The sequence below is a fragment of the Mauremys mutica genome, chromosome 2 (genome assembly GCF_020497125.1).
Source record: "Mauremys mutica isolate MM-2020 ecotype Southern chromosome 2, ASM2049712v1, whole genome shotgun sequence".
Classification (NCBI taxonomy): Eukaryota; Metazoa; Chordata; order Testudines; family Geoemydidae; genus Mauremys; species Mauremys mutica.
This window is the reverse complement of record NC_059073.1, coordinates 138706350-138733478: the sequence shown is the minus strand read 5'-3', so window position 1 is coordinate 138733478 and position 27129 is coordinate 138706350. Positions and strand designations below refer to the sequence as shown.

The 27129-nt window shown below is 45.2% G+C and overlaps 1 protein-coding gene across 1 annotated transcript in view; it reads right to left on the bottom strand.

Moving 5' to 3' along the window:
* DOCK5 (dedicator of cytokinesis 5) overlaps window positions 1-27129 on the bottom strand; it is a 135459-nt gene that overhangs the window by 9773 nt on the left and 98557 nt on the right. The window contains exons 32-49 of the mRNA XM_045004688.1: window positions 26493-26551; window positions 25339-25493; window positions 23344-23429; window positions 22754-22910; window positions 20667-20707; window positions 20463-20553; window positions 18105-18224; window positions 17142-17231; window positions 16246-16350; window positions 14425-14566; window positions 11773-11854; window positions 9470-9554; window positions 8549-8635; window positions 7219-7395; window positions 4162-4245; window positions 3074-3211; window positions 2792-2958; window positions 1604-1781 (exon numbers count right to left, since the gene is read on the bottom strand). Coding sequence (XP_044860623.1) covers window positions 1604-1781; window positions 2792-2958; window positions 3074-3211; window positions 4162-4245; window positions 7219-7395; window positions 8549-8635; window positions 9470-9554; window positions 11773-11854; window positions 14425-14566; window positions 16246-16350; window positions 17142-17231; window positions 18105-18224; window positions 20463-20553; window positions 20667-20707; window positions 22754-22910; window positions 23344-23429; window positions 25339-25493; window positions 26493-26551 — 2044 coding nt within the window. The remainder of the gene's footprint in view (window positions 1-1603; window positions 1782-2791; window positions 2959-3073; window positions 3212-4161; window positions 4246-7218; window positions 7396-8548; window positions 8636-9469; window positions 9555-11772; window positions 11855-14424; window positions 14567-16245; window positions 16351-17141; window positions 17232-18104; window positions 18225-20462; window positions 20554-20666; window positions 20708-22753; window positions 22911-23343; window positions 23430-25338; window positions 25494-26492; window positions 26552-27129) is intronic.

Here is a 27129-nt window from a genome sequence, read left to right as displayed (position 1 = left end):
AATGTGTTCTTTGTGGAGAATATTGCATTAGCCCCCCTTCTTTCACCACTGAACACTGGTGTGTTTTTCACTGTGTAGAAGAGACAGGATTTGGGCATAATGAATATAAGAGAGAAATATCGAGGCTGTTGCACACAGGCCAAGCCTGTGGGTCTCTAGCTTTCGGATCAATTTACACAGCCAGTGCTGCCCAGTGTCACACCAGAGTCATCCAAAATCCTGGGCTGGACTAGTCAGTGACGGAACAGACTCCTGACTTCCCTACAAACCCATCTCCAAATCAACATCTGTGTATTTTGCAATGTAGTAAGAAAAATACAACCCCAAAGCCCCATCTGTTTCACTGAGCCAATCATATGCGGAATTTACCCTCAGAGGTACAGATTCTACTAAGAATTCTTCTCTGCCTTTCTTAGCAACTTGTAGTGCAGTGGGGCATTAATCAACAGCCAAGTCACCTGCCAGACTTTTCTCCCTGATCATCTTCTACGTGCTTAAGTGCTCTGCTGAATCAGGGTCTAAAGTGAAGAGCAGCTGACAGCTCAACCTATGGATTAAGCCCTAGATTCTACTCCCATTGAAATCAACAGTAGCACTTCAATGGCATCGGATCAGGCCCTAATTCAGGGGTCGGCAACCTTTCAGCAGTGCTGTGCCGAGTCTTCATTTATTCACTCTCATTTAAGGTTTCGCGTGCCGGTAATACATTTTAACCTTTTTAGAAGGTCTCTTTCTATAAGTCTATAACATATAACTAAACTATTGTTGTATGTAAGGTAAATAAGGTTTTTAAAATGTTTAAGAAGCTTCATTTAAATTTAAATTAAAATGCAGAGCCCCCCCGGACTGGTGGCCAGGACCCAGGCAGTGTGAGTGTCACTGAAAATCAGCTCGCGTGCTGCCTTCAGCACTCGTGCCATAGGTTGCCTACCCCGGTCTAATTCAACACATCTTCAACCCCAGAGCTGCCTGTAGATCAGTTTTGCAGATCTTCCCTCAGGGCATGAGCCAGCCAGGCTTCTAGTTCCTACTGAAATCAATGGGAGGAAGGCACCCAAATACCTTAAAAACAAGGCTCTAAATGACTTGTCCAAGGTCACAGATCTGTGGCAGAGCAGTCTCTCTTTCAAGCTCTAGTGTCCTAACCAATTCCTAAATCGCAGGCCAAATCCTCAGCTATGGTACATTTGACTCCAATGGAGCCATGCTGATTTACTCCTGCTGAGGATCTGGCCATCCAGCTGGATTTTTTTGAGTGGCTAGATAGCAGCTGCCTGTTTGAATACCAAGGGCCCAATCCTGCGCAGCACTGAGCGCTTGAAGCAGTCCTGGGCGTCTGTGAGAGATGAGGGTGCTGAGCACTTCCCCAGTGGAACCTTCAGCGCCTGGGACTGCAAGTTTCTACTTTCAATCAAAGCCGCACTGTGGCTCCTGAAACAAGTTTTCCAAACAGCAGGCAAGTAATTATTTAGCTGACCAGGGCTTTTGGTATTCGAAGCCCTCCCAGTATTGAGTGAAGATCCCAGTGACAAACAAGGCGGAAGGAAAAGGAAGAACTAGAAACCCGCACTGTGGATTTTATTATTATTACTATTATTGTTACCGTTTTGGAAGTCAGTTCAGCTTCTGGCTCCTTCTCCACAATAACCTGAGACTTGCTAATACTCCAATCCTTCCGCTTGAATTTATTAATCCGGTTATCGGCATCTTCCTTGACAGGCAGCTCTTCAGCCTTGGAAGCCGTCGACAGCCTTCTCTCCAAGAGAGGCTCGAGAATGGATCTGCAGTCCACGCCCAAGGACAGAGACAAAGCAAGAAGCATTAGCCCTTTAGTGAGAAGGCCATCTCTTTTTAGTGTGCACAAGGGTAATTGTGCAAAAGTGAGTTAGGAGCACAAGACTTTCAAAGGGACTTGTGCGCTAAGTTATTTGGGCACTTTTGAAATTGCACTGTATTATGCATTGAAGGAAGAGTTGTTCAATGAATAAGGCGCTGGACTGACAGTCAGGAAAACCTGTGGGTCTCTTCCTAGCTTTGCCACTGATCTGCTCTGTGACCGTGGGCAAAGCATCTAGGCCCTGCGATAACACAGCTACAAATGCGTACGCGGAACAGTAACATCAGGGAAGGATTGCAATTCCCTTCCGTACCATTTCCCAGCTGGAAACACAGCAGCTGAGCTTGCCCCAGCTGACCATCTAGCTCTCTGCAGGCCACAATTTGGGAACCACTGGACTACAGACCTCATACAATGTTTATATCTCCATCTTCCAGAGTTCAGTGACTCTCTTAGGAGAACAGAAATGCTGTGGTTTCACTGTAATATTACCCACATCATAGAATCATAGACTATCAGGGTTGGAAGGGACCTCAGGAGGTCATCTAGTCCAACCCCCTGCTCAAAGCAGGACCAATCCCCAGACATCATTTGGCAGAATTACAGACAAGGTACCAGACTGGGACTCAGGAGACCCAGGTTCAATTCCCAGCTCTGCCACTGAGTGACCTTGGATAAATCGCTCCTCCTCTCTGTGCCTCAGTTTTCCCATCTGTAAAGTGGGGATAATGACATTGACCCCCATTCTAAAGCCCTTTGAGATCTACTGATGAAAAGTGGTCTGTAAGACCTAAGTATTATTATTTACTGGTTAGATGAAACCTTGTTTTAAAAGCAAAAGAAAGTTACAAAGCCGCATCCCTTGAGAAGGCGATATTAAAATAACCTCCAAGAGCAAAAGTGAATCCCACTCCCCATAAATGTCTGACATTTTTGAAAGGGCCAGTCACTAACCCGTCAGATCCTGGCCTGGAGGAGGTGCTGTCAGATGAGGTGGAGGACGTAGATACCACAGAGGAAGTCACAGAGGTGACAGACAGCCGTCTCAGCGTGGAAGACATGATGTAGGGCAATACCACGGAGCCTGACCTACTCTGCTTCCTCTCCGTCAGAGAGGAAGGCTGCAGATGACATTAAATAAAAGCTGTGAGGAGCTGGGAAATGCTGCTCACAAAGGCAGGGTAATTCGGGGCTGTTTCTTTAAGACACTGCACTAAACAAACAAATCATGTTTACCAGAGTTATAACACCGTAGAGCTTCTCTACTTTCTTCTTCAGCTCTTTGAAGCAGGTTGTCAGTCTGTCATGCAGGGGCTTCAGCTGCTCAGTCAGTTTCTCACCATGAATCCTAATCCCTTCAGCCAGCAAAGGCATCTAAAAGAAGGAGCAAAAATACTATGAGCTAATGCTATCAGCAAGCAAGCAAGCAAATCAATTCTCATGCTCCAGAGTGCAAGCTGAGTGCTGCAGGGGTCGAGAAGGCGTTTCTCTCTCTTTCCTTCCACCCCCCTATGTTCATACTATCGTGTGTGTGTGTGTAGCATGGGGTATGTAAAGTGTGGGGAGAGCACTCAGTTTCCAAAGCAATACAACTGTAAAGTAGCTTTAACCTGGCTTCATTACATGGAAATACATGGGAACAAGCTGACATCCTACTGCAATGGAATTTTCATTACAACTTCCTTATCTATTTCATTGTTATATACTGAGTGGGGCAGGCTGCATGACTTTTCAGTGGTCAGAATTATGAAAAAAAAAAGTGGGGTAAAGAAGCAAAATAAATAATAATAATAATAAAAAGGAAAAGGGGATGAGCAACTGTTTAGGGTAGTGATAAAAATCTACCCATCATATTCCAGAATAATAGTCCGAAGCACTACAGTACTGTTCGGAGGAAAAAGAAATTCAAGAGCATTTTCTAGGTACAATACTTGATCATTTTTCATCTAGTTTTAAAATTCAGCTCTGACCTACTTCAGTCTATTTTTATATAATATACGTATATTTGTATTCTGCGTTCTGTTAACTGGACTGGAAGCACAGGTGTTTGTAGGCCTAGCCATGTGGTTCTAATCAAGGCTAAATTTCCACTAGGGTCGAGAGGAAGTTAGCCTGTGCCACAGTGCGACTGCAGCGTTTTGGACCACTAAATAAGAATAGCATAGAACTTTTTCAAATAAGGGACAATTGTACAGGCACTGCAACTGTGTTCTTATAACACTTCTCTTCTTTGTGTTGTTCCAAAATATTGTACCAACATCTCTCACACACTCATACAATGTGGCAATTCTCCCTCCCTCTCTCTCCCCCTCCCAATATGGTACCTGTAAGGCAATTAATTGCTTAAGTAGTTCAATCTGATCTTGGTCTTCAGGATGTTCTTGGATATACTTCTCCGTGAAAAAGGCCTGAAAGCAAAGAGGAAAGCAGAAGGCATACAAACAATATGTTTTCTTTATAGCTGCCTTTTACCCTGAAGAATGCCAATAGCAAGTGACAAAGATCTGTTTCAGACCAACAAGTTTTTTTTGTTTGTTTGTTTGTTTTTTAAGACAGGGCCCTTAGTGAAATACTTTCTTTCAATAAGATTCCCAGGTCTCTTAACTAGTGTGATGTTACAGATGATAGAACTTTCTTCTTCTTCTTCCTTCCTTCCTTTTTTTTTTTTTTTTATAAATTAAGAACTAAGATTGTTTCTCTCAAAACCTGTAAGAAAAATGTTTTTTTTCCCCCTCAAGTGTTTTCCCATTTTTTCTCCACTGAAATTTGCTAAAGTACAACCACTTGGTTTAATATTTTTGATTTTCAAAATTTCAGTGGGAAAATAAAAAAGGTAAAACATTAGCACAAAAATGTCATTGGTTTCCCCTTTTTTCCCCTCAGCATTTGACCTGCGCTATGTGCAACATTAATATCCAGAGTAACTTCCGTTCACCCAACCTACCACCCAAAAGGCAGAATACTCCAAAACAATCCTCATCTCAGTAACAAAGTCTCTTTAAATTCCAGCATGCTGTACAAGCAACAAAGTACACCCATGCAATCCCTCAAAGTTGTACCCAAACGCACAATTTTAAATTCCAACCTCAAAAAGGTTAATGAGCCACCCTTGTGCCTGGGGTATCCCTGTGCTGAGGAATCCAAGTGCACATGTGGAACGGATTCCCCAGCAGAGCTACTCCATGGGGTTTTGTTATGGAAGCAACAGTAGCGATTCCACAGTTAAGACTGTATTGAGCCTTCCACTAAGGCCCCTGGTTCAGTAAAACACCTGTAACTCAAGAAAGCACTTGAGTATGTGCTTAGCTTTAACCACATGCTGAAGCCAATGGAATTTAAGTTCATGCTTAAAGATAAGCATGTTATGATGTCATTTCCTGATCTGGATCCTTAAAACAGGACTAAAATCCCACCAATTCACATGGTCTGTGACTGAATGTAGTCTCAATGTTCCCCCCAATCACAGTTCACAGGATAAGAACATTTTCCAGGCAAAATGCTTGTTAGCTTTCCATCCACTTCTAAAACGGCATTCTGTTATCTGGATTTTATGTACAGGGGTTTGTGGGCCAACGGTGTATGGCTCTACAAAGCCTAAACTCCCACTGAGGTCAACAGCTGGGTAGCCTGAGGGAGAACTGCAGGGCTGGGCCCAAAGTACTTTTCTTGGAAGAGTTTCATTATTAGAGGAAGAAAGCACGCCCATGGTACAATGGAGACTTTTGGCTTCCAGCTACAGTGACTCAATTAAAGCTCCGGATTCAGGCCGCCCACAAATGCCAAATTCTCTCTCTGCTGATCCTTAGTTGAAGTAGGAAAATATGAACCGGTTGTGAGCATTTCCAGATGTGGTTACAAATACCTGGAGTTTCCTTGTTTTAAATGCTTTCCCATTTTCATAAATCTAAACTTTATGTCAACTTTAATTCATAAAATGGGAAAATACTTAGCCAAATTCATCCTTGGTGGAGTGTGCAATACCTCTGGAATCAGGGGAATCACACCAGGGTTAAATCTGACACAAGTCCCTTTAATGGATCTGTAAAAGCAGCAAAGAGTCCTGTGGCACCTTATAGACTAACAGACGTATTGGAGCATGAGCTTTCGTGGGTGAATACCCACTTGTCGGAAGTGGGAATTCACTCACGAAAGCTCATGCTCCAAAACGTCTGTTAGTCTATAAGGTGCCACAGGACTCTTTTCTGCTTTTAATGTTTGTGGCTCATTTTGTTTGATCATGACACCTTTTAAAAATCAAACACGTTTCCAGCATCAAACACGTTTCAACACCATTACATTTCATGCCAGAGATGGCATTATTCAGGACTCTGCAACGTGGTTAGAGGCTGGAGTAATAAATGTCTTCAGCTCAGCATAATTAACAAGGGAGATATATGCCATGCCAAAAAAAGGCACAAACTGTAAAGGGACAGATTGTGTTTTCATTCTGATTCGACTGCTCTTTGCTGTCACGCTATCAAGACAAAATATATATTGACGCTAGACAGTGATTATAAAAAAAATCCCTGTCTTCCTATCATCACTTTACATTATTAAAACTGAGACACAATTTACTTTTATCTATGTCTACTCTACTCTATACTGCTGTAGCGTAGGTGCTTTCTGTATTGACAGAAGGAGTTTTTCCGTTGACGTAGTTGATCCACCTCTCCAAAAGGTGGGAGCTAAGTTGATGGAAGAATTCTTCTGTCAGCCTAGCTGTCTCTACACCAGGGGTTAGGTTGACCTAATTACGGCATGAAGATTTTCACAGCCCTGAGCACCATAGCTAAGTCATTCTAATTTTTAAAGATAGACCTACACCACACACACTTATCTGGTCTCCATCACCATAGCACCTCACTATCTTTTATGTATTTATCCTCGCAACAGCCCTGTGATGTAGGGAAGTATCATTGTTCCCATTATACAGATGGAGAACTGAGACACAGAGCAACTATGTGATTTGCCGAAGTTTGTGGCAGAGAAGGGAACTGAACCCATTTCTCTTCATTCCCAGACTAGCACCCTAACCACTAGATCATCCTTCCTCTGCTTACTTTTGTTCTTTCTATTGTTCTTAGAATCTAAACAGATTAGAACAGTGGTGAGAGAAAGAAGGAAAGTAGTAGTATCCTCATTTTACAAATGGGCAATTTAGGCATTGAGAGATTAAGGGCCAGATTTTTAAAAGCTACATAGGCGCCCACTTTTGAAAATCCTGTTAAGTACCTAAATGCCTTTAGCGACTTGCACAAGGCTGTGTAGTAGATAGAAATTAAACCCAGGGCCCCAGGTCAGTGCTTTAGCCGTAAAACCATCCTTCCACTCCGAAGTCAACACCTTAGACAAGAGATGAGCCCTACATGGAGCCAGCTGACCTTTTCATAGTTGGTGTATCCCCCCATGACTGCAGGGTCCACAATGCCATTCAGCAGCATGGAGAGCGGGTGCACAGGCAGGGCCCGGTCCCAGGCGTGCTGTTGGACGCTATTGCTGATCTTCTCATTGGTCAGCTCCATGGTTTCGATGGCATTCTTCAAAGGGCTGATCTCCTCCTGAACAGTAACAAAGAGAAGACTGAAAAATCCCTCACTGACCCTTTCTGGAAACTCCCACCATCCTGCCCGTGAATTTTCGCACATCATAGCACAGAGCAGGGGAAGAGCAGGGCAGAAAAGAGGATTCCGAGTGGCTTCCTGATCCAATTCTTCTGCTAGAATGGGAGATTGGTACAAGTACCACCTCCCTTCCAGTCCTGCAGGAGTGGGAGATTGGGCAGCGGCTTTCCCCCGTTCCTCCCTATGTGTGTCCTGCTGCCAATGGGAAAGCAGAGATCAGTCATTCAGAGTCATTTCCTCTTGATCTGATGCTACTGCCAGTAGGGGCGATGAGGATCAAGCTGCGTGTGTCTCCAACTCAGGCCCTGCAATACCATTGCTGGAGTGGGAGATTAGGCAGCAGCTCTCCCCACCCTGTGGGATTTGCTGCCAGAGTATGTTGGAAAGAGGGGAAGATCAGCTTAACCTGTGTGTTCTCAAGTCAGCCCAGAACCATGGGGCCCCCAAAAGAGCAGGAGCCTCAACAACAGACCTTCCCCTGCTCTATGTAGCTTTCAACCTGCCAGAGAGGGCAGTGATAATGTGCAATGAAGACACGAAGTGATGGACATTAAAAAACAGCCTGGAACTTGACACACAAAGGATTCATTCTTTCTACTTGTGCAGGGGCCCCATTCACCATATCTTTAAGAGAGACGGTTTCTCATGCCAATAACTTACCGAAATCTGGGACCGGACCTAAATTCAGCAAAGCACTTAAGTGTGTGGTTAACTTGAAGAACTTATTTAAATCCCCATGATTTCAACGGGACTGAAGCACGCAAAATGTGTTTTTGGTGAACTGGGCCCTTCCCTACCACCATGCGCCGTGGGTTTGAAATAGAGGTGCATTGGGCCATAGCACTGTACAATTATCCCGGGACTTATTTTGCATTTGGTGGAATTCCCTTTTTCACTGTTCAAATAGCCAGGTGCATTATAGAAGGTAGGGGGTTTCCTTCCTCTGAAATATGAGGTATTGGCCATTGCTGGAGTCAGCACATCAGACACGATGGGCCAAAAGTCTGATCCAGCCTGCAAAAGCCTAGTGTTGACCAGATATTGACATGTAAAGTCCCTTTACTGGAATCCACCTCTTCCAAGGACTCACCATTGTAATCTGTTTGGCTTCAAACCACTTGAGGATGCCTGGGAATGTGTAGGCAGTTGTGTAGGTCGTTCTTTCAATCCACATGGTCTGGTCAGGGAATTAAAAAGGCAAAGTCATAAGGAAAACATTGCAATTCAACTCCCACATGTTTTAGGGCTCAAAGCCAGGCTTCCAGCACCTCTAGACCAGACTGTTGGAACTCACTGGGCTGATTTAATGACTTCCATGTGATCATGACAGGTCAACAACAGGGGTAGAACCCAGGCCGTTCGGCAGCAGAGCACAGCTTCCTACCATTAAAGCTAACAGAGTAAGTCCATTAGCTAGTAGCAATAATAGGTTGTTATCCTCTACGTGGACCAGTCCCTAGAGGGCGATACAACTCATCGAGGCAGTGCGTCACATCGAGCATAGCCACTACATAGCAGCAACGGCTCTTCTCGAAAGCAACAAAAACAGATGCAAACATGCTACACTCACTCCATTGCTGGATTAAATTCAAAGTGCTGTGGTCTTTACTGATGCTTTATTATGGGTTTGGGTTTGACTCCCTCATACATAATCACACCCACCACAAACCCCAGCCACACATTTGCACTCCACAGGGATGCTGCTGGAGACCCATCTTGGGCTATTGGGTAAGAGAATTTTAAGTGGCAGAACCCCCAGCTCCGTGTTCAGATCACGGTATCAGGCCCAGCTCTTGGTTTCTCCCACATTTAATCAATCAAACCCCATTGCTACAGCTGGGGAGATGAGGAACCTGTTCTAGATCTGCTGATTTTCATATCACTGTTTGGTGCTTCGGTAGGTACCAAGGTGACAGGGCCCTTTGAAAGGAAGAGAAAGACAACGCACAAAGAAAAGTTTCCCCACTGCTTAAAGAATCAAGGCATTTTGAACAGAAAGTGAAGGACTTACCGCAAATTCATTCTCCGGATCTTTTTCTCCTTTCCTAAACGGCCGGGAATATGTGAACTGCTGCACCTCATTGGCTCGGTAGTAGCTGAGGAAGAACACAATAAATGGTGGGGTTTCTCCTCCTCCTTTTGTTCTTTTCCAAAAATAGCTATGTTGAAACATGGTTGTGGCCCAGCCACGGTCTACAATTTATTCTCCCCTGTGCACACTGCAAAAAGCCACATTCTGCCTATACCTTAGCCCTGGGGAGATGAGGATCAAGTTGTGAGTACCCTCTATTCTGCAATGCCATTACTGGTTGGGAGATTAGGTAGCAGCTCTCCATAACATAAGAACATAAGAACGGCCGTACCGGGTCAGACCAAAGGTCCATCTAGCCCAGTATCCTGTCTACCGACAGTGGCCAATGCCAGGTGCCCCAGAGGGAGTGAACCTAACAGGCAATGATCAAGTGATCTCTCTCCTGCCATCCATCTCCACCCTCTGACAAACAGAGGCTAGGGACACCATTCTTACCCATCCTGGCTAATAGCCATTTATGGACTTAGCCACCATGAATTTATCCAGTCCCCTTTTAAACATTGTTATAGTCCTAGCCTTCACAACCTCCTCAGGTAAGGAGTTCCACAAGTTGACTATGCGCTGCGTGAAGAAGAACTTCCTTTTATTTGTTTTAAACCTGCTTCCTATTAATTTCATTTGGTGACCCCTAGTTCTTGTATTATGGGAATAAGTAAATAACTTTTCCTTATCCACTTTCTCAACATCACTCATGATTTTATATACCTCTATCATATCTCCCCTTAGTCTTCTCTTTTCCAAGCTGAAGAGTCCTAGCCTCTTTAATCTTTCCTCGTATGGGACCCTCTCTAAACCCCTAATCATTTTAGTTGCCCTTTTCTGAACCTTTTCTAGTGCTAGAATATCTTTTTTGAGGTGAGGCGACCACATCTGTACACAGTATTCGAGATGTGGGCGTACCATGGATTTATATAAGGGCAATAATATATTCTCAGTCTTATTTTCTATCCCCTTTTTAATGATTCCTAACATCCTGTTTGCTTTTTTGACCGCCTCTGCACACTGCACCCATCAGGTGAGTCCTGCTGCCAAGCGGGGGGTGGAAGATCAGGATGTCCTGTGCCTACCAGATTTAAAACACAGCTCTTAAATGCATAGGTGCCAACTTTTCCTGGCGCCGGTGGTTGCTCATGCCCCCCGCCCCCATTCCAACCCCTTCCCCAAAGTCCCCACCCCTACTCCGCCCCCTCACTGCCTCTATTGGACTCCTTCCCCAAATCCCCACCTCCTCCCCTGAGCACGCCACGTTCTCTCTCCTCCCCCCTCCCTCCCACAGCTTGCTATGCCATGGAACAACTGTTTTGTGGCGGCAAGTGTGGGAGGAGAAGCGGGGATGCGGCGTGCTCAGGGGTGGAGGCAGAGGTGAGCTGGGGGGGGGCACTTGGCTGCCGGTGGGTGCAGAGCACCCACCAATTTTTCCCCATGGGTGCTCCAGCCCTGGAGCACCCATGGAGTCAGCGCCTATGGTTACATGTTTGTAAACACAATCTTCTGGCCCATGTGGGCAGGACAACTCCCACTGCCACCCTCCCTCACTGCCCCTCGTTATATCACAACTATATAATAATCAAGGAACTTTGGAATTCCCACTCGTCCTGCAGGATGAATGCCATTAGCTACCACTGGGTTCCTGTAGGAGACCAAGACCCTCCCTTGCTACATTTCAGCCAATAACCAGCTGTGTAACCTTGGGCAAGTCCTTTTACCGCTCTGCCTCAGTTTCCCCTTCCATCCTCTCTCTTCATCTTGTTTATTTTGAATACAAACTTTTTAGGGCAGGGACCATCTCTCATTGTACAGCACGTAGCACAACAGGCACCCAATTCCAACGGAAACCACTAGGGGCTATGGTAATACAATAAATAAAATAATAGGGCAGGGAGGACTTGAAGGCTCTGGGGCTGTACACAAGCGTGTTTAAACATGGTTAGTTTAGAACCAGCAGCGAGTGAATTCATACAGGGAGATCATGCTGGCTGAGCTCAGGGAAACGCAATGAACTCCATTAAAAACTCAACATTCATCTCCTCCCCAGATGCCTATGCTTTGAAATGGAAATATTCTGGCATCATAATCACTGGCCAGTGGCAAATGCGGAGCTTTTACGTTTCCCACGTGTATGTCTAGGAAAACCACAGCTCAGGCAGGCTAAATTGGGGTTGGTGCCCCTGATAACCCCCTCAGCTTTCCCAAGAGAGAACAAGAAAAGGAAAGGAAGTTACTTTAAGATCTGCTCTGGAACAGGCTTGTCTTTATAGTTGGGTGGCAGGTTCATCACAGGCTTCACTATAAAGCACTGCACATCTGAGGTATTCCTGTTAAGGATGGAAAACGCCAGGATCTCTGAGGGGAGAATAAAAGAAGGAAGGGAAAATCCTTCTCATTTTCTTCAGTGTCAGATTTCTGAACAAGCCATGTGTCCCCTGCACTGTTGTCATGACATTTAAAGAATGCACATTGTTCATTAACAAAACCGAGTGTAACAGTGTGTGCGCACATCACCCTCTAAGAACTGGTACACAAAGAGCTGAAGGGATCTGCTGCTACTACCGCCAGCTAATGAGGTTTCCCTTGTGTTTTATAGACACGTGCTTTGGAGACACGGAGTATGTCTACAGTTCGGCTGGGAGTGAGCCTCCTAGCTGGGTAGACAGACTTGTGGCACTGGCATTGGAGCGATGGTGCTAAAATAGCAATGTGGACATTGTGGCTCGGGCTGGAGCTCAGGCTCTCAAGCCCACCCCACCCCTAGGGAGCTCCAGCCCAAACTGCAACAGCCACACTGCTATTTTTGGCAGGATAGCTTGAGCACTCCTAGTAAGAGACTGTGTCCACCTGGGTCAGGAGGCTTGCTCTGAGCTGCAGTGTAGACTTACTCTAAGAGTACAGGCTTCTAGTCCCAACTCCATAGAGGCGTGTGTGTTTTGGAGGAGAGTGGGGTGTTACGTACTTACTTCAAGACCTTCTAAGTACATTGAACAATAAGGAGCCCACTTCAAAGCTATCGGCCATAAAACAGACTTTGATAAAGCTACCTAACAAACATAGGCTGTTTTTTTCTTAAATCAGTGAAGAGGTGTTTCTCACCCCAGCTCTTGCACCGGTGAGCTATGATAGAGATTAAATAAATAATAATACCGTGGTCTACAATAGTGGCCTAAAACACAACACTTTATATTAGTGTTACTGCAGTATTTTGGGCCATTGTTCTGATCTGCTGAAGATGCCCCAAAAGTAAAACCCTGAATGAAAAGGAAGACACATAATCTGGCCCTGTCATCTAATATTGCTGTTGATCAGCTGCTTTGCTCCTCCCCAGAACTGGCTGCATTTCAACGGTGGTTGATGTAATTCCCTATATATTCCTTATCTCACTAAGGTGTTGCAAGGTTTAATGCAGGTCTGTAACACACTTTGAGTTCCTTTTGTGAAACAACCATAAAAGGGCAAGATGTTATTTTAAGAGAGAGAGAGAGGAAGGATACGGCTTCTGTTAAAATTGTAAAGGGCCTGAAAGAAGCAGGATTTCAAACATAAAAATAAAAAAAGCTTGACATTGAACTACCCACAGAATCATCAACCTATCTGTGGTAACAGTGTACTTGGAGCAATAGTACTGCCTGGCCTTTCAAATGGATTTAATAAGAGACAGAAATGGACCTGTACCAGATCCAAACAATGCAGCTGTTCCTTCTTATAATGGACCAAGCCAAAGCCCTGCACCCAAACATCCCCAAACTTTGGGAAGAGTTCACATCTGCATCCACGTTGTGCAGCTCAGGCCTATCCCTGGCCAAAATGTTAGTGCAAACACAAACAGATGCAAAGGAAGCAGCTGAAACAGCAGAAATTAAGGAGGCAATTTTGATACCAAGTTTGGTCTTGAATGAATTTTTTTAAGTGGATAGCTGGCCGGGCTGATGTGTGCAGGGGAAGCTGCCTGAGCTCTGTCTTTGCTGTGGAGAACTTCACAGATTTTTAAGGACAGAAAAAAGCATCAGTCTGACTTCCTGTCTGACAAAGACCAGAGAATTTCACTAACCTATCTCTGCGCTGAGCCCAGTAATTTGTGTTTGACTAAAGCACAACTTCCAGAAAGGCATCTGGGTCTTGAAGACACCAAGAGAATCCACCACTTCCTTTGGGCATTTGTTAATCACCCTTACTGTTAGCAAAGAGAAGTCTTGAGCCTGATTCTCTACTCTGTGGCACCAGTTTTATGCTGCTGTTGTTGACTGAGTTACTCCAGTATAAGGAGAGGTGGAAAATCAGAAATCAATCTCCGGGGCTATGAACCTGGCACCTTTCATCAGCACTTATAATGATTACAAAAATTAAAAGTAAAGTATCAACTTCTGGGAGGAAAGAATCAGATTCCTCATGACTGTCAATAAATTGCACTGTCCAGAAAAGATGAGACATGGCACCTCTTTGTACCCCACTTTCACCCCTTGTATGCTAGAATGGATCAGATCCATGGTCCATCTAGTCCAGTGTCTTGTCTCCAACAGTGGCCGGCGCCACTTGCTAGGAAGGTGCAAGAAACCCCAGAGTGGGTAGCTGGGGGATAATCTGACCCCCACAGAAGTGTCATCTTAACTTCTAACAGACTGGTTTAAATTCTGAAGCATGAGGTTTCATATCCCTATTCATTTTTTAGCATTGTAATTATTCTATTTCTATGTCATCCATATAGAAGTCTGATCCCTCTTTGAATTTTGCTAAGTCCTTGACCTCAAAGACATACTGTGGCAATGAGTTCTGCAGTCTAATTACATGTTGTGCAGAAAAAGTACCAGCATGACAGATTCTGCCACCTCAAGCAGAGGAAGTAGGGCTTGAATATGTCAAACCAAACAATAGCTAAAAGATACACTGTTTAGGGGAAGACTTGATCTCTTCTCCTGGAGGGGTAGTGCTGGTCATCTTCTCAGCATTTGGAAACTGGGTTAGCAATTTCAGGTTGAAGTCTTCCCTCCGTTCATACTCCTTGCCACGGTAGATAAAGATTTTATTCTGCGGGCAGCAAGAAGAAATGAGAATTAGACACGACTAGGGCTGCAATCTGGGTGGTTTAAATTTATGCCAAGATGTGTTTTACTTATGAATTCATTAATAGATTAGACGATTACAGTTGTCATCAAATCTGACCATCTAGTCTGATCACATGCATAATATAGGGCAGAGAACCTCACCCACTAATCCCTCCATCATACATGGTCTAGTGGATAAACTACTCCCCAAAAGCTCAGGTGACCATGGTTCAGGCCAGGGAATTTCAGATTGACACATCTGGAAACTTTCTGATTAACTAGATTTGATAGACATCAGCAGAACAAGCTCCCCCAACAGAGCTTGGCATGCCTCAGCTGGAGGGACCTTTTTAAAGGTAAGAAAGCATGTGCAAGTCCATGATCCATTCCATTTCTAGCCTCTCGCAGAGACGGCTGACCATTTGGCCAACTGCATCAGTGGTTCTGCAATGTGGCCATTAAGTCCTGGACTGACACCAACTCATTACACACCAGCGATGACTTTTGATCAACGAGCTGGATTCAAAGTGGTGACCTAGAAATGAAAGTCTCCCATTGGCAATACCCTATGCCATCCAGTCCCACTCCAGGTAATTGGTATTAATACGCTTGGTTTCCATTTAGGGCAAATAGCTTCAAAGGCATCCCAGGGTGAAATGTAAATGTTTGTGTCAACCCCCCCGCCTTTTAAAAATACATTGGCTAGAACATTTCAGAGCACGTTGCACCCTGCCCTTCTGACTCATGGTGTCTGGCTTTACAAATGATAGCCAATGCGGATCCAGCACTAATGCAACCCTGAACATAGGCACCGACTCTGTGGGTGCTCCGGGGCTGGAGCACCCACGGAGAAAAATTAGCGGGTGCTCTGCATCCACTGGCAGTCAAGCTCCCCCCGCCCCCTCCTCGCCGTCTCCTCCTCCCCCAAGTGTGCCATGTTCCCAGTCCTCCCCTCCCCCCACCACTTAACAGTTGTTTGGCAGCTCTTTGGACTTTCCTGGAGGGAGTGGAAGGAGCGGGCACCTGGCGTGCTCAGGGGAGGAGGTGGAGAAGAGGCAGGGACTTGGGGGAAGGGGTAGAATGGGGGCGGGATGAGGGCAGTGCAGGGGCGAGAAGAGGCGGGGCGGGGGTCGAGCACCCACTGGGCAAAGGGGAAGTAGGCACCTATGACACTGAACAGGAAGCATCGTCGCATTCCTGTGCATCCGGGAGGGACAGAGTCTCACTAACGTTCTGAAGTGAAGTGACCTATGTCCTTGAATTAGACCGATTCAGTCTGGAGGCACATGGGGTCAATTATTTACAAGGAAAAACCCACTCTCACAATGAAGATCACTGGGATAAGCAGTTAAGACACTGTGGAGAACATAAACATATGAAAGATTCCCTCTCTGCCCATATAAGACCACATGGATCACCCAGCAGACTAGGGGCAACAAACTGTCTTGAATTCTCGTTTATACTAGAGTCAAGGGGCCTGAGTGTAATTGAGAATTCAGGCCATTTCCGTTTAGGGTGAGATTTTCATACCACTTAAGTGATTTAGATGGTCAATTCATAGGTATTTGGCATCAAAATCCTCTAGAAAGCTCTGATATCTCATCTCTAGGGTCTCCTATAGAACCCATCACTAGAATGTCTGAGCACATGCAGAATTCTTACCCGGAGGAATGAGGGGAAACCCATCCCATAATACCCAACAGCAAAATACTCTGGCTGAGGTCTCATCGCCTTCATAATATTCTCATAAAACGTGGCTCGTTTTTTCTGGGGAAAAAGGAAAAGAAAACCCTGGATGTGTTCATTTCTGAGCTCACAGAGACATTGTCAGGCATATTTACAAGGTCGTTTTCTCACTCTGTACTGTTAGCAACACATCTATGAAATATTACTTATACTGTTAAATCCAAAAGAATTGTAAAAAACCATCAATATAATGTTTGCTTATCCTGTGTTGGCACTCTTTTGTACTTCACTGACATAGGGACTGGTTTTGGTCATAGTCAATGTCGCTTCCTGGTTCTCATGCATTAGATCAATGCTGCAATTTTTGTGACTGCACTGTCTTCACAGATATTACAAAACAAACATGATATGAGGCATAGGCAGAAGTGGAGCAGGGACACAAACGGACGCTGATTATATCTTTGCAGGTTAAATAAGACAGTAAGCTTCCTGGGACAGGAACCCATCTCTTTGTTCTGTGTAGGCGCAATGGGGTCCTGTCCTTGAGTGCGGCTTGCCAGGTGCTATGGCAAGAATAAGCTAGTGAGATATATAGAAATAGTTTTAAAGTTATGAGCAAAATGTATTATACTTGTATGGAAATGTTAATTTATTAGTGTAAAGGAGAGTAAAACACCTGTATAATTTAAACTATGGTATATTCTGTTCACGTATGTTAATGGCAAAAGTAAGTTTAAAAAACAGTTATGAAAATATTGTTCTTTAATATTAAGCTTTGCAAAAAATCTTTAAACAAATAAAAACCTGAACTACCTAGCAACGTCCATTTAAACATGCAGCAGCCCAACCCAAGCTAGAAAAAGAGACCTTACCAAAAGATTACTAAGCCCTTCGTAATCAAAGACTTTGTTTTCGTACATGTCAGCCAACTCTTTGCTTAGCTGGATTGCTTTCTCCCACATCTCGAGGAAAGAAACAAAACAGTAGTAAAAAGAACATTTATTATAAAAGCATTCATTACCTACCATAGGTAAATAAGAAATTTTGCTGACTACAAGTAGTTTTTTGTTAAAACATCTGACATTCCAGAGAGCGTCACACTATACGGACTATATTTCTGACTATGTTCACGATAATTCTATAGTACTTTTCATCGGTAGATCTCAAAGTGATTTACAATGAAGGGTCAGTATCACTAGCCCTGATGGGGAAACTGAGGCACTGAGAGGGGAAATGACATGCCCAAGGTCAGATAGTAAGACAAAGGAGCCCAGGTCTTCTGACTCACGTCTAGTGGTCCACTGGACCATGCTGCCTCAGGCCTGAGTCTTTTTGCTTCTTACCAATGAGGCATTTTCTTGTAAATATTACTGGTCAAATCCTCTCTTCAGCACATACCCTGAAGAGTAGCCACCCCTACTGAAACCACTCTTCCAAGGCAGTTACGCTCATCGGGGGAAGGAATGGGGGAGCCATCTGTTAAGAATTCAGCTAATGGGAGCTCAGTACAATCGACCACATTTTTCCCCCACCATTCAAAATTTTGATACAAATGTTTGTCAGGGGAAAAAGAAAAACAACTGTAATGACCCCCACCCCAATATTCTGCCAGCTCTAGAGTTGAGGGTGCTCAGCATCATGCAGACCTTTGGCTCACAGGTGGCACTGGATTTTCAAAGGCGTCTAAGAGAGTTAAGCACCCAATTCCCATTGAAATTCAATTGAATCCTTTGAAAAAGTCCTAGCTTTTAGATTTATACACAGGCCTGTTACATTATCATCTTTCCAGATCAATTTGTTTGTAAGAGACACTCAAGATCCACAGGGAGACTCACTTTGCCCTTGTCGAAGAAAGAGATGATTTCTTGGTAGAGTTTTTCCTTGAGTTCCTGTTGTGAATAAACATAGTAGCTGTCCCTCTGCAGCAGATGGGGAGCACATGGCTTATCGGACCACTGGGAAAAGGGAAAAACAGTTGAAAAGAACTAGGATATGTTCAGCCAAATGTGAGCGGGTTCAACTCCTGTGGATGTGTCTGAACCAAATTCAGCAGCAATGCAAGGGGAGGTGTAAGTTACACCGCACCAATAAATGGTCAGAAAACAGGAGTAAGACCTTGTCTACACACAAAAGTTGCACTGGTTTAACTTATATCAGTTTAAAAACCAATCAAGGGCTTGGATACACTTGCAGACGTAGAGCGCTGAGAGTTAAACCAGCCTTCGGAGACCACAGCAGGGAAAACGCTACCGTGTGTTTTACACTGTCAGCTGCAAGCGCACTGGCATGGCCATATTAGCAGCTCTTGCAACGCCACAAAAAGCAGCGCATTGTGGTAGCTATCCCACTGTGCAAGTAGCTGCAATGTGCTTTTCAAATGGGGTGAGGGGGTGGAATGTGACGGAGTGTGTTGTGTGTCTGTGGAGGGAGTGACAGTGTGTTTTGGGGGGGGCTGAGAATGTGTCAGCATGCTGTCTTGTAAGTTCAGACAGCAGCAGACCCCTCTTCCCCCCCCCCCCTCACAACAGCAGCATTCCACACTAATGGTTTGCTTTGTCCCGGAGCAGACGGAGCTTTGAAAGGGGATAGCCGCATGCCTGCAGCGGATTTCAAAATAATGACAAGAGTGGCCACTTGACTTCAGGGGATTATGGAACATTTCCGGAGGCCAATCACAGCGCAGTAATGCAACTTCTCATCCACGCTGACGCTGGGGTGTTTCAGCCAGGGCGCAGCAAGTGTTATGCTTCTTGTGGAGGTGGATTACCAGGAGCACTCCAGCTGCAGAGTCCAGGCGCAATACATGCCTTGCCAGTACGGACACCTCAGGAGTTAGGGCGCTTGGGGCTGCTTTAATGAGCTCTAACTTGCAAGTGTAGCCAAGCCCATAGTTAAACTTGTGCAAACTCCTTTGTGGATGCTCTTATATCAGTTTGAAACTGGTTATACAGGTTAAGCACCTATACATTTACTGATGCAAACTAAACGGACATAAGCGAAGTTTAAATAGATGTAAGAGTGTCCGCACACAAAAGTTGCACCGGTTTAACTAAACTGGTATAAAATCACATCTTTAGTTAGACCAATGCAAGTGTGTGTGTGTGTGAGTGTGAGAGAGAGAGAAATGGGCATAATTGCTTACCTACACGCAGCACCGCACCTTGAATTTTAATGTAAGGTATCATTTTAAACAAATCAAAGCCCAATGGCTGTGTGGAAGCTCTTATTTCAATTCAAGACAGGATTTTTTGGCACAAGTTCAAGCTAAACAGCAAAAAGCCATTCTGAAGCCAAAATAAGAGTATCCACACTGAAATTTGCACCAGTTTAATTAAATCAGGGCACATCTGTGTGTAGATAAGGCCTCATTGATACACAAGTGGGAGGAAGGGGGTGTGGCAGCAAGAGAAATTAACAGGTAGGTTTATGAGTAAGCAGTACCCTGGATGCCCAATACACTTTATTTTACCCCTGGACCATCTCCAACAGTCTTGGAAAGAAACTCAGCACTGGTGTTGATAGGTGCAACCTGGCACTTGTCTATGCCAGGGTTGAATTCCATACCCACAGAATGCCCAATTAATGGTAAGTAACACTCATTTTTCACACCAGTGTGCTGATCCTCAACCCCTTAGTCACATGAACAGTCATACTGAAGCCAATGGGACTACTAAAATAAAAAATCCACTACCCATCAGTGGATCTCAGAGCATTTTGGAAAGGAAGGTCTGTATCATGATGGTGATCAATTGTTCTCCATGTCCTCCAACCATCAGGCAAGAAGTAACTGGCTCAGTTTGCAGCAAGGGAGACTCAGGTCGGATATTAAGGATGGTCTAGATAATAGTTAGTCCTGCCTTGAGTGCAGGGGACTGGACTAGATGACCTCTCAGGGTTCCTTCCAGTCCCACGATTCTAAGAAAACATTCTAACTCTAAGGATAGTTAAAAGCACTGGAACAGGGTACCAAGGAAGGCTGTGGAATCCCCATCATTACTCTGCTGCTTTCATCACCTACCTGTTTTCTACCCAGTTTATACCTGATGTGCAACTTAAAAAACTTTTTGGGTCCTTGGCAGCCTCTTCAGGTTAAAAATCACACAGATTTATTATCCTGCATTGTTTGGTTGTCTTTGTCAACCTGAAAATCCCCAAACCCTGTAAAAATACTAAAATTGCCTCTAATGAATCACCTTAAGGAGTTCTGCGTGGAGAAGCAGAGTGTATGCTGCCTCTGTGAAGTTCTCACAGTCCCTGTGTAGGTCCCGGAGTTTATACAGATACCTAGACAAATGAGAAGCAAACAGGGATTTGATCTGAAGGCTCCTGTACTGACACGCCCAAAAGCAGTGAGAATAAAACATTTCTGTATGCAATTCTGGAGGCAGCCAACTTGCCTGATGTATATGTCCTCCCGTTTCTTCTCCTTATAAAAATTCTGCCAAGAAAATAACACAGTTATGAAGCTGGTTTAAAAACTACTAAATTCACAGTGTATCAGGCAAATTACCTGTTTAGGGCTATCTTAGGTACTTATCTCAGCACCTCACAATCTTCAATGTATTCATCCTCACAACACTCCAGTGAGGTAGGGAAGTGCTATCATCCCTAGATGGGGAACTGAGGCACAGAGAGGCTAAGTGACTTGACCAAGATCATGCAGATAATCTGTGGCAGATGAGTTGAATGTAGATTTCCCAAGTCCTAGGCTAACGGCCTAAGCACCTTCCTCTTGTAAGACATGTGGGATCTCAGGCACACGTCTGTAACCCATGAAGAGACTGGCAGCTGAGAGAGGATCAAGGAACCAAGCTTAATTTCTAACCCCTATCAATTTGAGAGTGATAAGTGCGAGGTGACGAGTCGTCCCTGAACTAAGGCACATGCAGGGATGAGTCATTCTTGCGATAGGCCCCAGCCAATCCACAAGCCAAGAGCTGGTCTGGTGACTCTCAGAGCACATATATAAGCCTCACAGGAGAAACAGCAGCTCAGTCTTCTTAGCGTCGCTTCATGACTTAGAACTCTCCTCTGCCTCATAGTGACAGACTCCACAGGCGCAGCCAGCTCCAGCCTCGCTCCAAGACCTACTCCTGCCTTGTTCCAGCCCTGCTCTTGATTCCTGATTCCAGCCAGGGGCAGCTCCAGGCACCAGCATGCCAAGGGCGTGCCTGGGGTGGCAAGCCACGGGGGGTGCTCTGCCAGTCGCCGCGAGGGTGGCAGGCAGGTTGCCTACGGTGGCATGCCTGCGGAGGGGCCACTGGTCTCGTGGCTTCAGCGGACCTCCCGCAGGCGTGCCGCCGAATCCGCGGGACCGGGGACCTCCCGCAGGCAAGCCATCGAAGGCAGCCTGCCTGCCGTGCTTGGGGCGACAAAATACCTAGAGCCGCCCCTGATTCCAGCTCTGACCCTTGGCTGCACCCACTGGGCCTCACCATCCTCGCCTCGGTTTCTGACAATAAGGAATCCAGGGCTTGCTGTATTATGGAAATGGGGGTTAGCCATGAAATCTGTATCTGAGTTTGGATGACAAACCCCTCTAAAGTGTGCAGCTGCTTGTCACTGACAGTTTGCTTTGCGCCCAACTTTAGCTAGAAACAGAGTAATAAAGTGGCATATGAGAATATTTCAATCCCTGCAAATAATGTTAGTAAGAACAGATGATCCAGTTCAAATGAGGTTAAGAGCCCTACATTTGATCCTGAATCTTTTTTCAGGGGTTCAAAACATTTGGTTATCTTCCCTCAACCTATAATTTTCTATGATCACTGCTGTTTCTGAGTACCCAAGCTCTGGTAGAGGTACCATTGGCATAACATGGCTACTCAGGAGAACTTTTACAGTGGCACAGGTGTATTGGTACAGCTGCACCGCTGTAAGCTTGTAAGTGTAGACATGGCCTAAGGGACCACTATGATCATCTAGTCTGACCTTCTGGATTTGCAGGCTGTAGACTTTCTCCCAAAGGCTTGATTAAAATACGTCTTTTAGAAAGATATTTAATCTGGTCTTAAGGATTCCCACCTTTCATGTTCTCCTGTTTTTTCCTGGAGAGTCAGGAATGACTCAATTTTCAGAGTGAATCTCAGGTGCAAGCTAAGGCCTGGGCTACACTAGCGGGGAGGTTCGAACTAAGATACGCAACTTCAGCTACGGTATTCGCATAGCTGAAGTCGAAGTATCTTAGTTCGACTTACCTGGCCGTCCTCACAGCGGCAAGTCGACTGCCGCACTGCCCCCGTCGACTCCGCTTACTCCTACTGCCGAGGTGGAGTACGGGCGTCGATTAGCGGATTGATGTACCGCATCCAGACGAGACGCAATAAATCAATCCCCGATACATCGAATGCCACCCACCGATCTGGCGGGTAGTATAGACGTACCCTAAGCCTGACACCTGCACTCTGGAAATACCAGGTCTGTCCAAAGATTATAATGTTAAAAGCAAGTCAGTCAATTAGCACCAGAGCCCTCCCACTCTTACCAGCACATTGACAGTGCAGCTCATACGGTTCTCCTTGCTTTCGTCGTGCATGATGGTCCTGTAGTCCAAGAGATTTTCTAGCAGGCTGCTGACCAGCAAAGCAAACACTTCTCCAGAACTCGACAGGTATTTGTGCTTCCGGCAGTGCTCCAGAAGGCTGAATGCATATCGCCCGAGGAAAGAACAGAGAAATACAGAAGAGAAGAGAGAATCTGTTAAAGTTCTGGACGGTGCTTCTACTACTAACAGAACTTTATTACCATAATTCCTAAGTCACTGGGCCAAAAGGCTCTAATGGAGACACATGGATCTTCTTTATAGAGGCTTTTCGCTTCTCTGCTTTGCTCATCAAAAAGCTAGAAGCTGTACAGCACCTAACACAAGGGCTCCCTGATCTAATTTGGAGCCCATAGGTGCTGCTGTAATGCAAACAACAACAAAGGTATAATGTTAAGCCAATCAGTCTGTCTTGGCAGTAGCCAAGTCATATTAAGATCACTGTGGGTTGCACCTTCTCTATGTTACTCACTCATCTGAAGTAGTGAATTAGGGTTTCTTAGTATTCTTCCGAGTGTGTTTCAAACACTTACAGTTTCTCCAGCAAGGCCTTGTATTGCTCGTCCCCTCGGCCCCCTTCCACTTCCTGGTCCAGTTTGGTTATCAACTCGTTTTCAAGCTAAAAAAAAAATGCACATAAAAATCTAAAACGGGAACAAATCCTGAGCACTTGGAATGAAGCCCAGATGTTTTTACAGGAGGAATTTCTGAATTGTCCCATGATGGGGCACTGATCTAATTGGCCAAACTGGAGGATGATTTTGCCCAAGGAAATGACAGAGAAAATGGGGAAGGAGCCAGGAAATGTGAACAGCTCCCCTCCTCAAACCAGAAGTCACAGGAAATTGATCATCTCGGATACATCTCCCTGATCCTAATGGATGATTCCCTATTCTCTCCTAAGAAAGAGGAAAGCCCCTATCAAGGCCCCTGCTAACATGGTGGAGGAGAAACTTTCTTGCCAGCCACAGATTTGATGATCAGGTTGATTTTGTGTATGTGTGAGCAGGAGTGACCCTGATCAAGCATATAATCCCACTCATACCCCAGGCTACCACTGGTGTTCTTGAAACCAGTGTCCCAGTATCACCAGGAGTAAGCATTCAAGCCCCAATATACCAGGGTGTGTCTATAACGAGTATTAAACATTCATGCCCCAACATCCCATAGCATTCAAGCAATTCCCATATACTCCAGCAATCCAGGTACATCTCGGGGCAGACAATGCCAAAGGCTGATGACCCAGAGGAAAAAAGATCCCCTCTGAGTATTTAAAATGAGATCCAAGCAGAGAAGAGTTGATGCCTGTACAGTGCTAAGGGACACATGCATCACATTGTGACAACAGTCTTGTGTGTCTGAAAGGCAGAACGCCAAGGAGGCTGCCTCCTGGATGGATGATTTCAAATGTCTTCAGGGAGAGGAACCACCAGTGTCACTAGAGTGTCCCCTGCCTACTGGCTGCGATGCTAATGACTGGCATTCCCCAAGGAATGTGGAAAGAAAAGTTCTGAGTGGCAGTTGCTGGAGTTGAAGGGATAACTGGGCATGAAGCAAAGAACTTCTTTTTCTTCCTTCCCTACCTGAATTTTCAGGCTAGCAATACATTGAGAAGTCCAGTGGAATTAGCCCAGAGTTGTGTGTCGGAGACCTGTGTTCGAGTCCTGGACATTGGGTAACCTCAAGCAAGTCACTTCCCCTCTCTGTACCACAGCCACAATAAAGTGGGGGATATTGATACTCATGGGGGTGTTGTGAGGGCTAAAGTTTTGTTGAGGGGGTTATTAAGGATGTTAACTGTGCCATATGATCATCACAACTTAATATTTGCAGCCAAGAAGTTATCCTCAGAGAATTATTGTTATGTAGGTTGCAAGATCCTGGGGGCAAGGACCACCTTTTGGTTCTGCTGCTTGAATGGCACCAAGCTCAACAGGGCTCTGGTCTAGGTGTTAATACAAATAAATAACACTGTAAGGATAAACAGGAAATATTGGTTTAATATCTATCTTATAGAATTGGAAGGGATCCTGAAAGGTCATGGAGTTGAGTCGAGTCCAGTCCCCTGCCCTCACTAGCAGGATCAAGTACTGTCCCTGACAGTGCCTCTCCCACCCTCCCCTAAATGGCTCCCTCAAGGATTGAACTCACAACCCTGGATTTAGCAGGCCAATGCTCAAACCACTGAGCTATCCCTTCCCCCTTTTGATAATGCACCTTTTGATCCAAGGATCTCAAAGTTCTTCGCAATTGAGTATTCATCTATTTTTACAGATGGGGAAACTGACGCACAGAGAAGTTAAGTGACTTGCCCAAGGCTTCACAGCAACACAGTCAGTAACGGAACACATGACTCCTTGCAGTCTCCTGCTACCTTCATCACATAAAGCTGCCTTGCAATAGACTTCCCACAGTGCTTTGTGCTGGGTGTGCACCTTTATTTAAAGGAAACTCTTTTCTTTGCTTTTTTCCTACTTGCCCACCACACGGCATGAAACATCAGTGCCGATGATTCCACGGTCCCTCACCATATGGAAGTTTCTGTTCCCACTGAAGTTGAACTCGCACTGCATCATGTCAAAGAAAATGGGAATGGCAGCTTTCCGCAGCTCAGGCTCAGGTATCAGGGTCACCTCCAGGATTGGACCCACCATCGATGGGATGAACTTGATCTTATGGGGGCCTGTAACAGAAAGAAGATGAGACCTAGCCTCTGCTCAGTGGAACGCAGCTGCTTGAAAGCAGGTATCTATATCTGGGAGCACATTCAGTATCATTGAAGTTCTCCAAGTGGGTGACACCCATTAATGGTGCAGTTTTATGTCCCGTTGCCATTTGTGCTCCTAAATCACTGAGTCTCTTTTGAAAATCCCACTCTCAACCTTTGTATGGTGTGACGGTTTGGGAATCAGTTTCTGGGAATTAACACTACTGACTGGATTGTATGATTGTATCTGTACACCAGCCTCTGGTATTAAGGGAAAGGGGACCAGCACCTGGGTGTCTGCCCCTGAGCAGGACAGTCCTTAAGGACCATTGACAATTGAATAATCTTGCCCTAGCAGCACAATGGGTGCTACCAGCCAAAAGTGAATTAATTGCTAATTGCTTTTAACTGGGGCTGGAGGAGGTGGCAGCTCAGAGGAGTGGAGAAGTTAAAAAAACAACAACAAAAGGACAGGGAGAGACAAAGTGATTCAAATCTGCTGTTAAAATGTGAGACTCTCTCCATCAAGAGAAAAGAGATCAGAAGAAGGCAAGGCTGTGCAGGAGGAAGAGGAGGTGAGGAAGAAGGCTCCTGCACTCCCTATAAGACACTGACCAAAACCTAAAGGCCCTCAGAGGGGTGAGGGGTAAGGAAACTGAGGCAGGGATTTGCCTGCAGGTTGTGTTGTTTTTCCATAGACCTGTATCTCTCTTGTGCTTTGTCTGTGAGTAAAGCGTGACTGGTTTAGAAATTCCTTGGCAAAGTCTGTGTGCTACTTGCTTTCACTGTCACATAGTCTCAGAAGGGGAGAGCTAATCCAGAGGGTCCACAGCTTCCATGGAACTCTGGCAGCATGCAAGAGCTACCAGGCACAAGGCGGATGGACTGCAGGGCCCCATCTCATAGAAGAAGTGAAATCCAGTTTTGGAGGTAGAACATACACACTATTGTGAACTGTACAGATAGGAAACTCACCCAGATTATACCACATATCCCTGATTTTGAAGCCAATCTCTTTCCTCATGTCCCCGTATCTAGAAAGGGAAAAAAATATTAAATGAGAGAAGAAGGTTAAAAAACCCCCCCGCATGTATTGAAATTAGCCTTGTTAAGCTGCCAGGGGAATGTAACAGCCCAGCTGCATAATCCACTAGCCTGCCCTTTTTAAAAACGTGGCCCTGAATATCGGGCATCAAGGGTAAGGAGTTCAAGACCTGAAGGCCAAGCTACTCCCTACCATCCATCTGCCAAGAGGTGAATGGACACCAGACATCTTCAGGGGGGTAAACACCAGGAAAGGAGAAAAGCTATTTAAAATGAAGGATTATGTTGGCCCAAGAACAAATGGGGATAAGACGACCATGAATAAGTTTAGGCTGGAAATTAGAAGAAGGTTTCTGACCATCAGAGGAATGAGGTTCTGCAACAGCTGAGCAATGGCAGAAGTAGGGCCAAGAAACCTAACTAGTTTTAAGAAGGCACTTGATAATTTTATAAATGGGATTGCAGTGGATTCCCCTTACTTGTAACCTCTTGGTTCCCAGCAAATAGTTGCTATTCTCTAGGTTGCCAACAAGTGGAAGGCAGGTTTGTGGGGCTGCAGCCAAGGAAA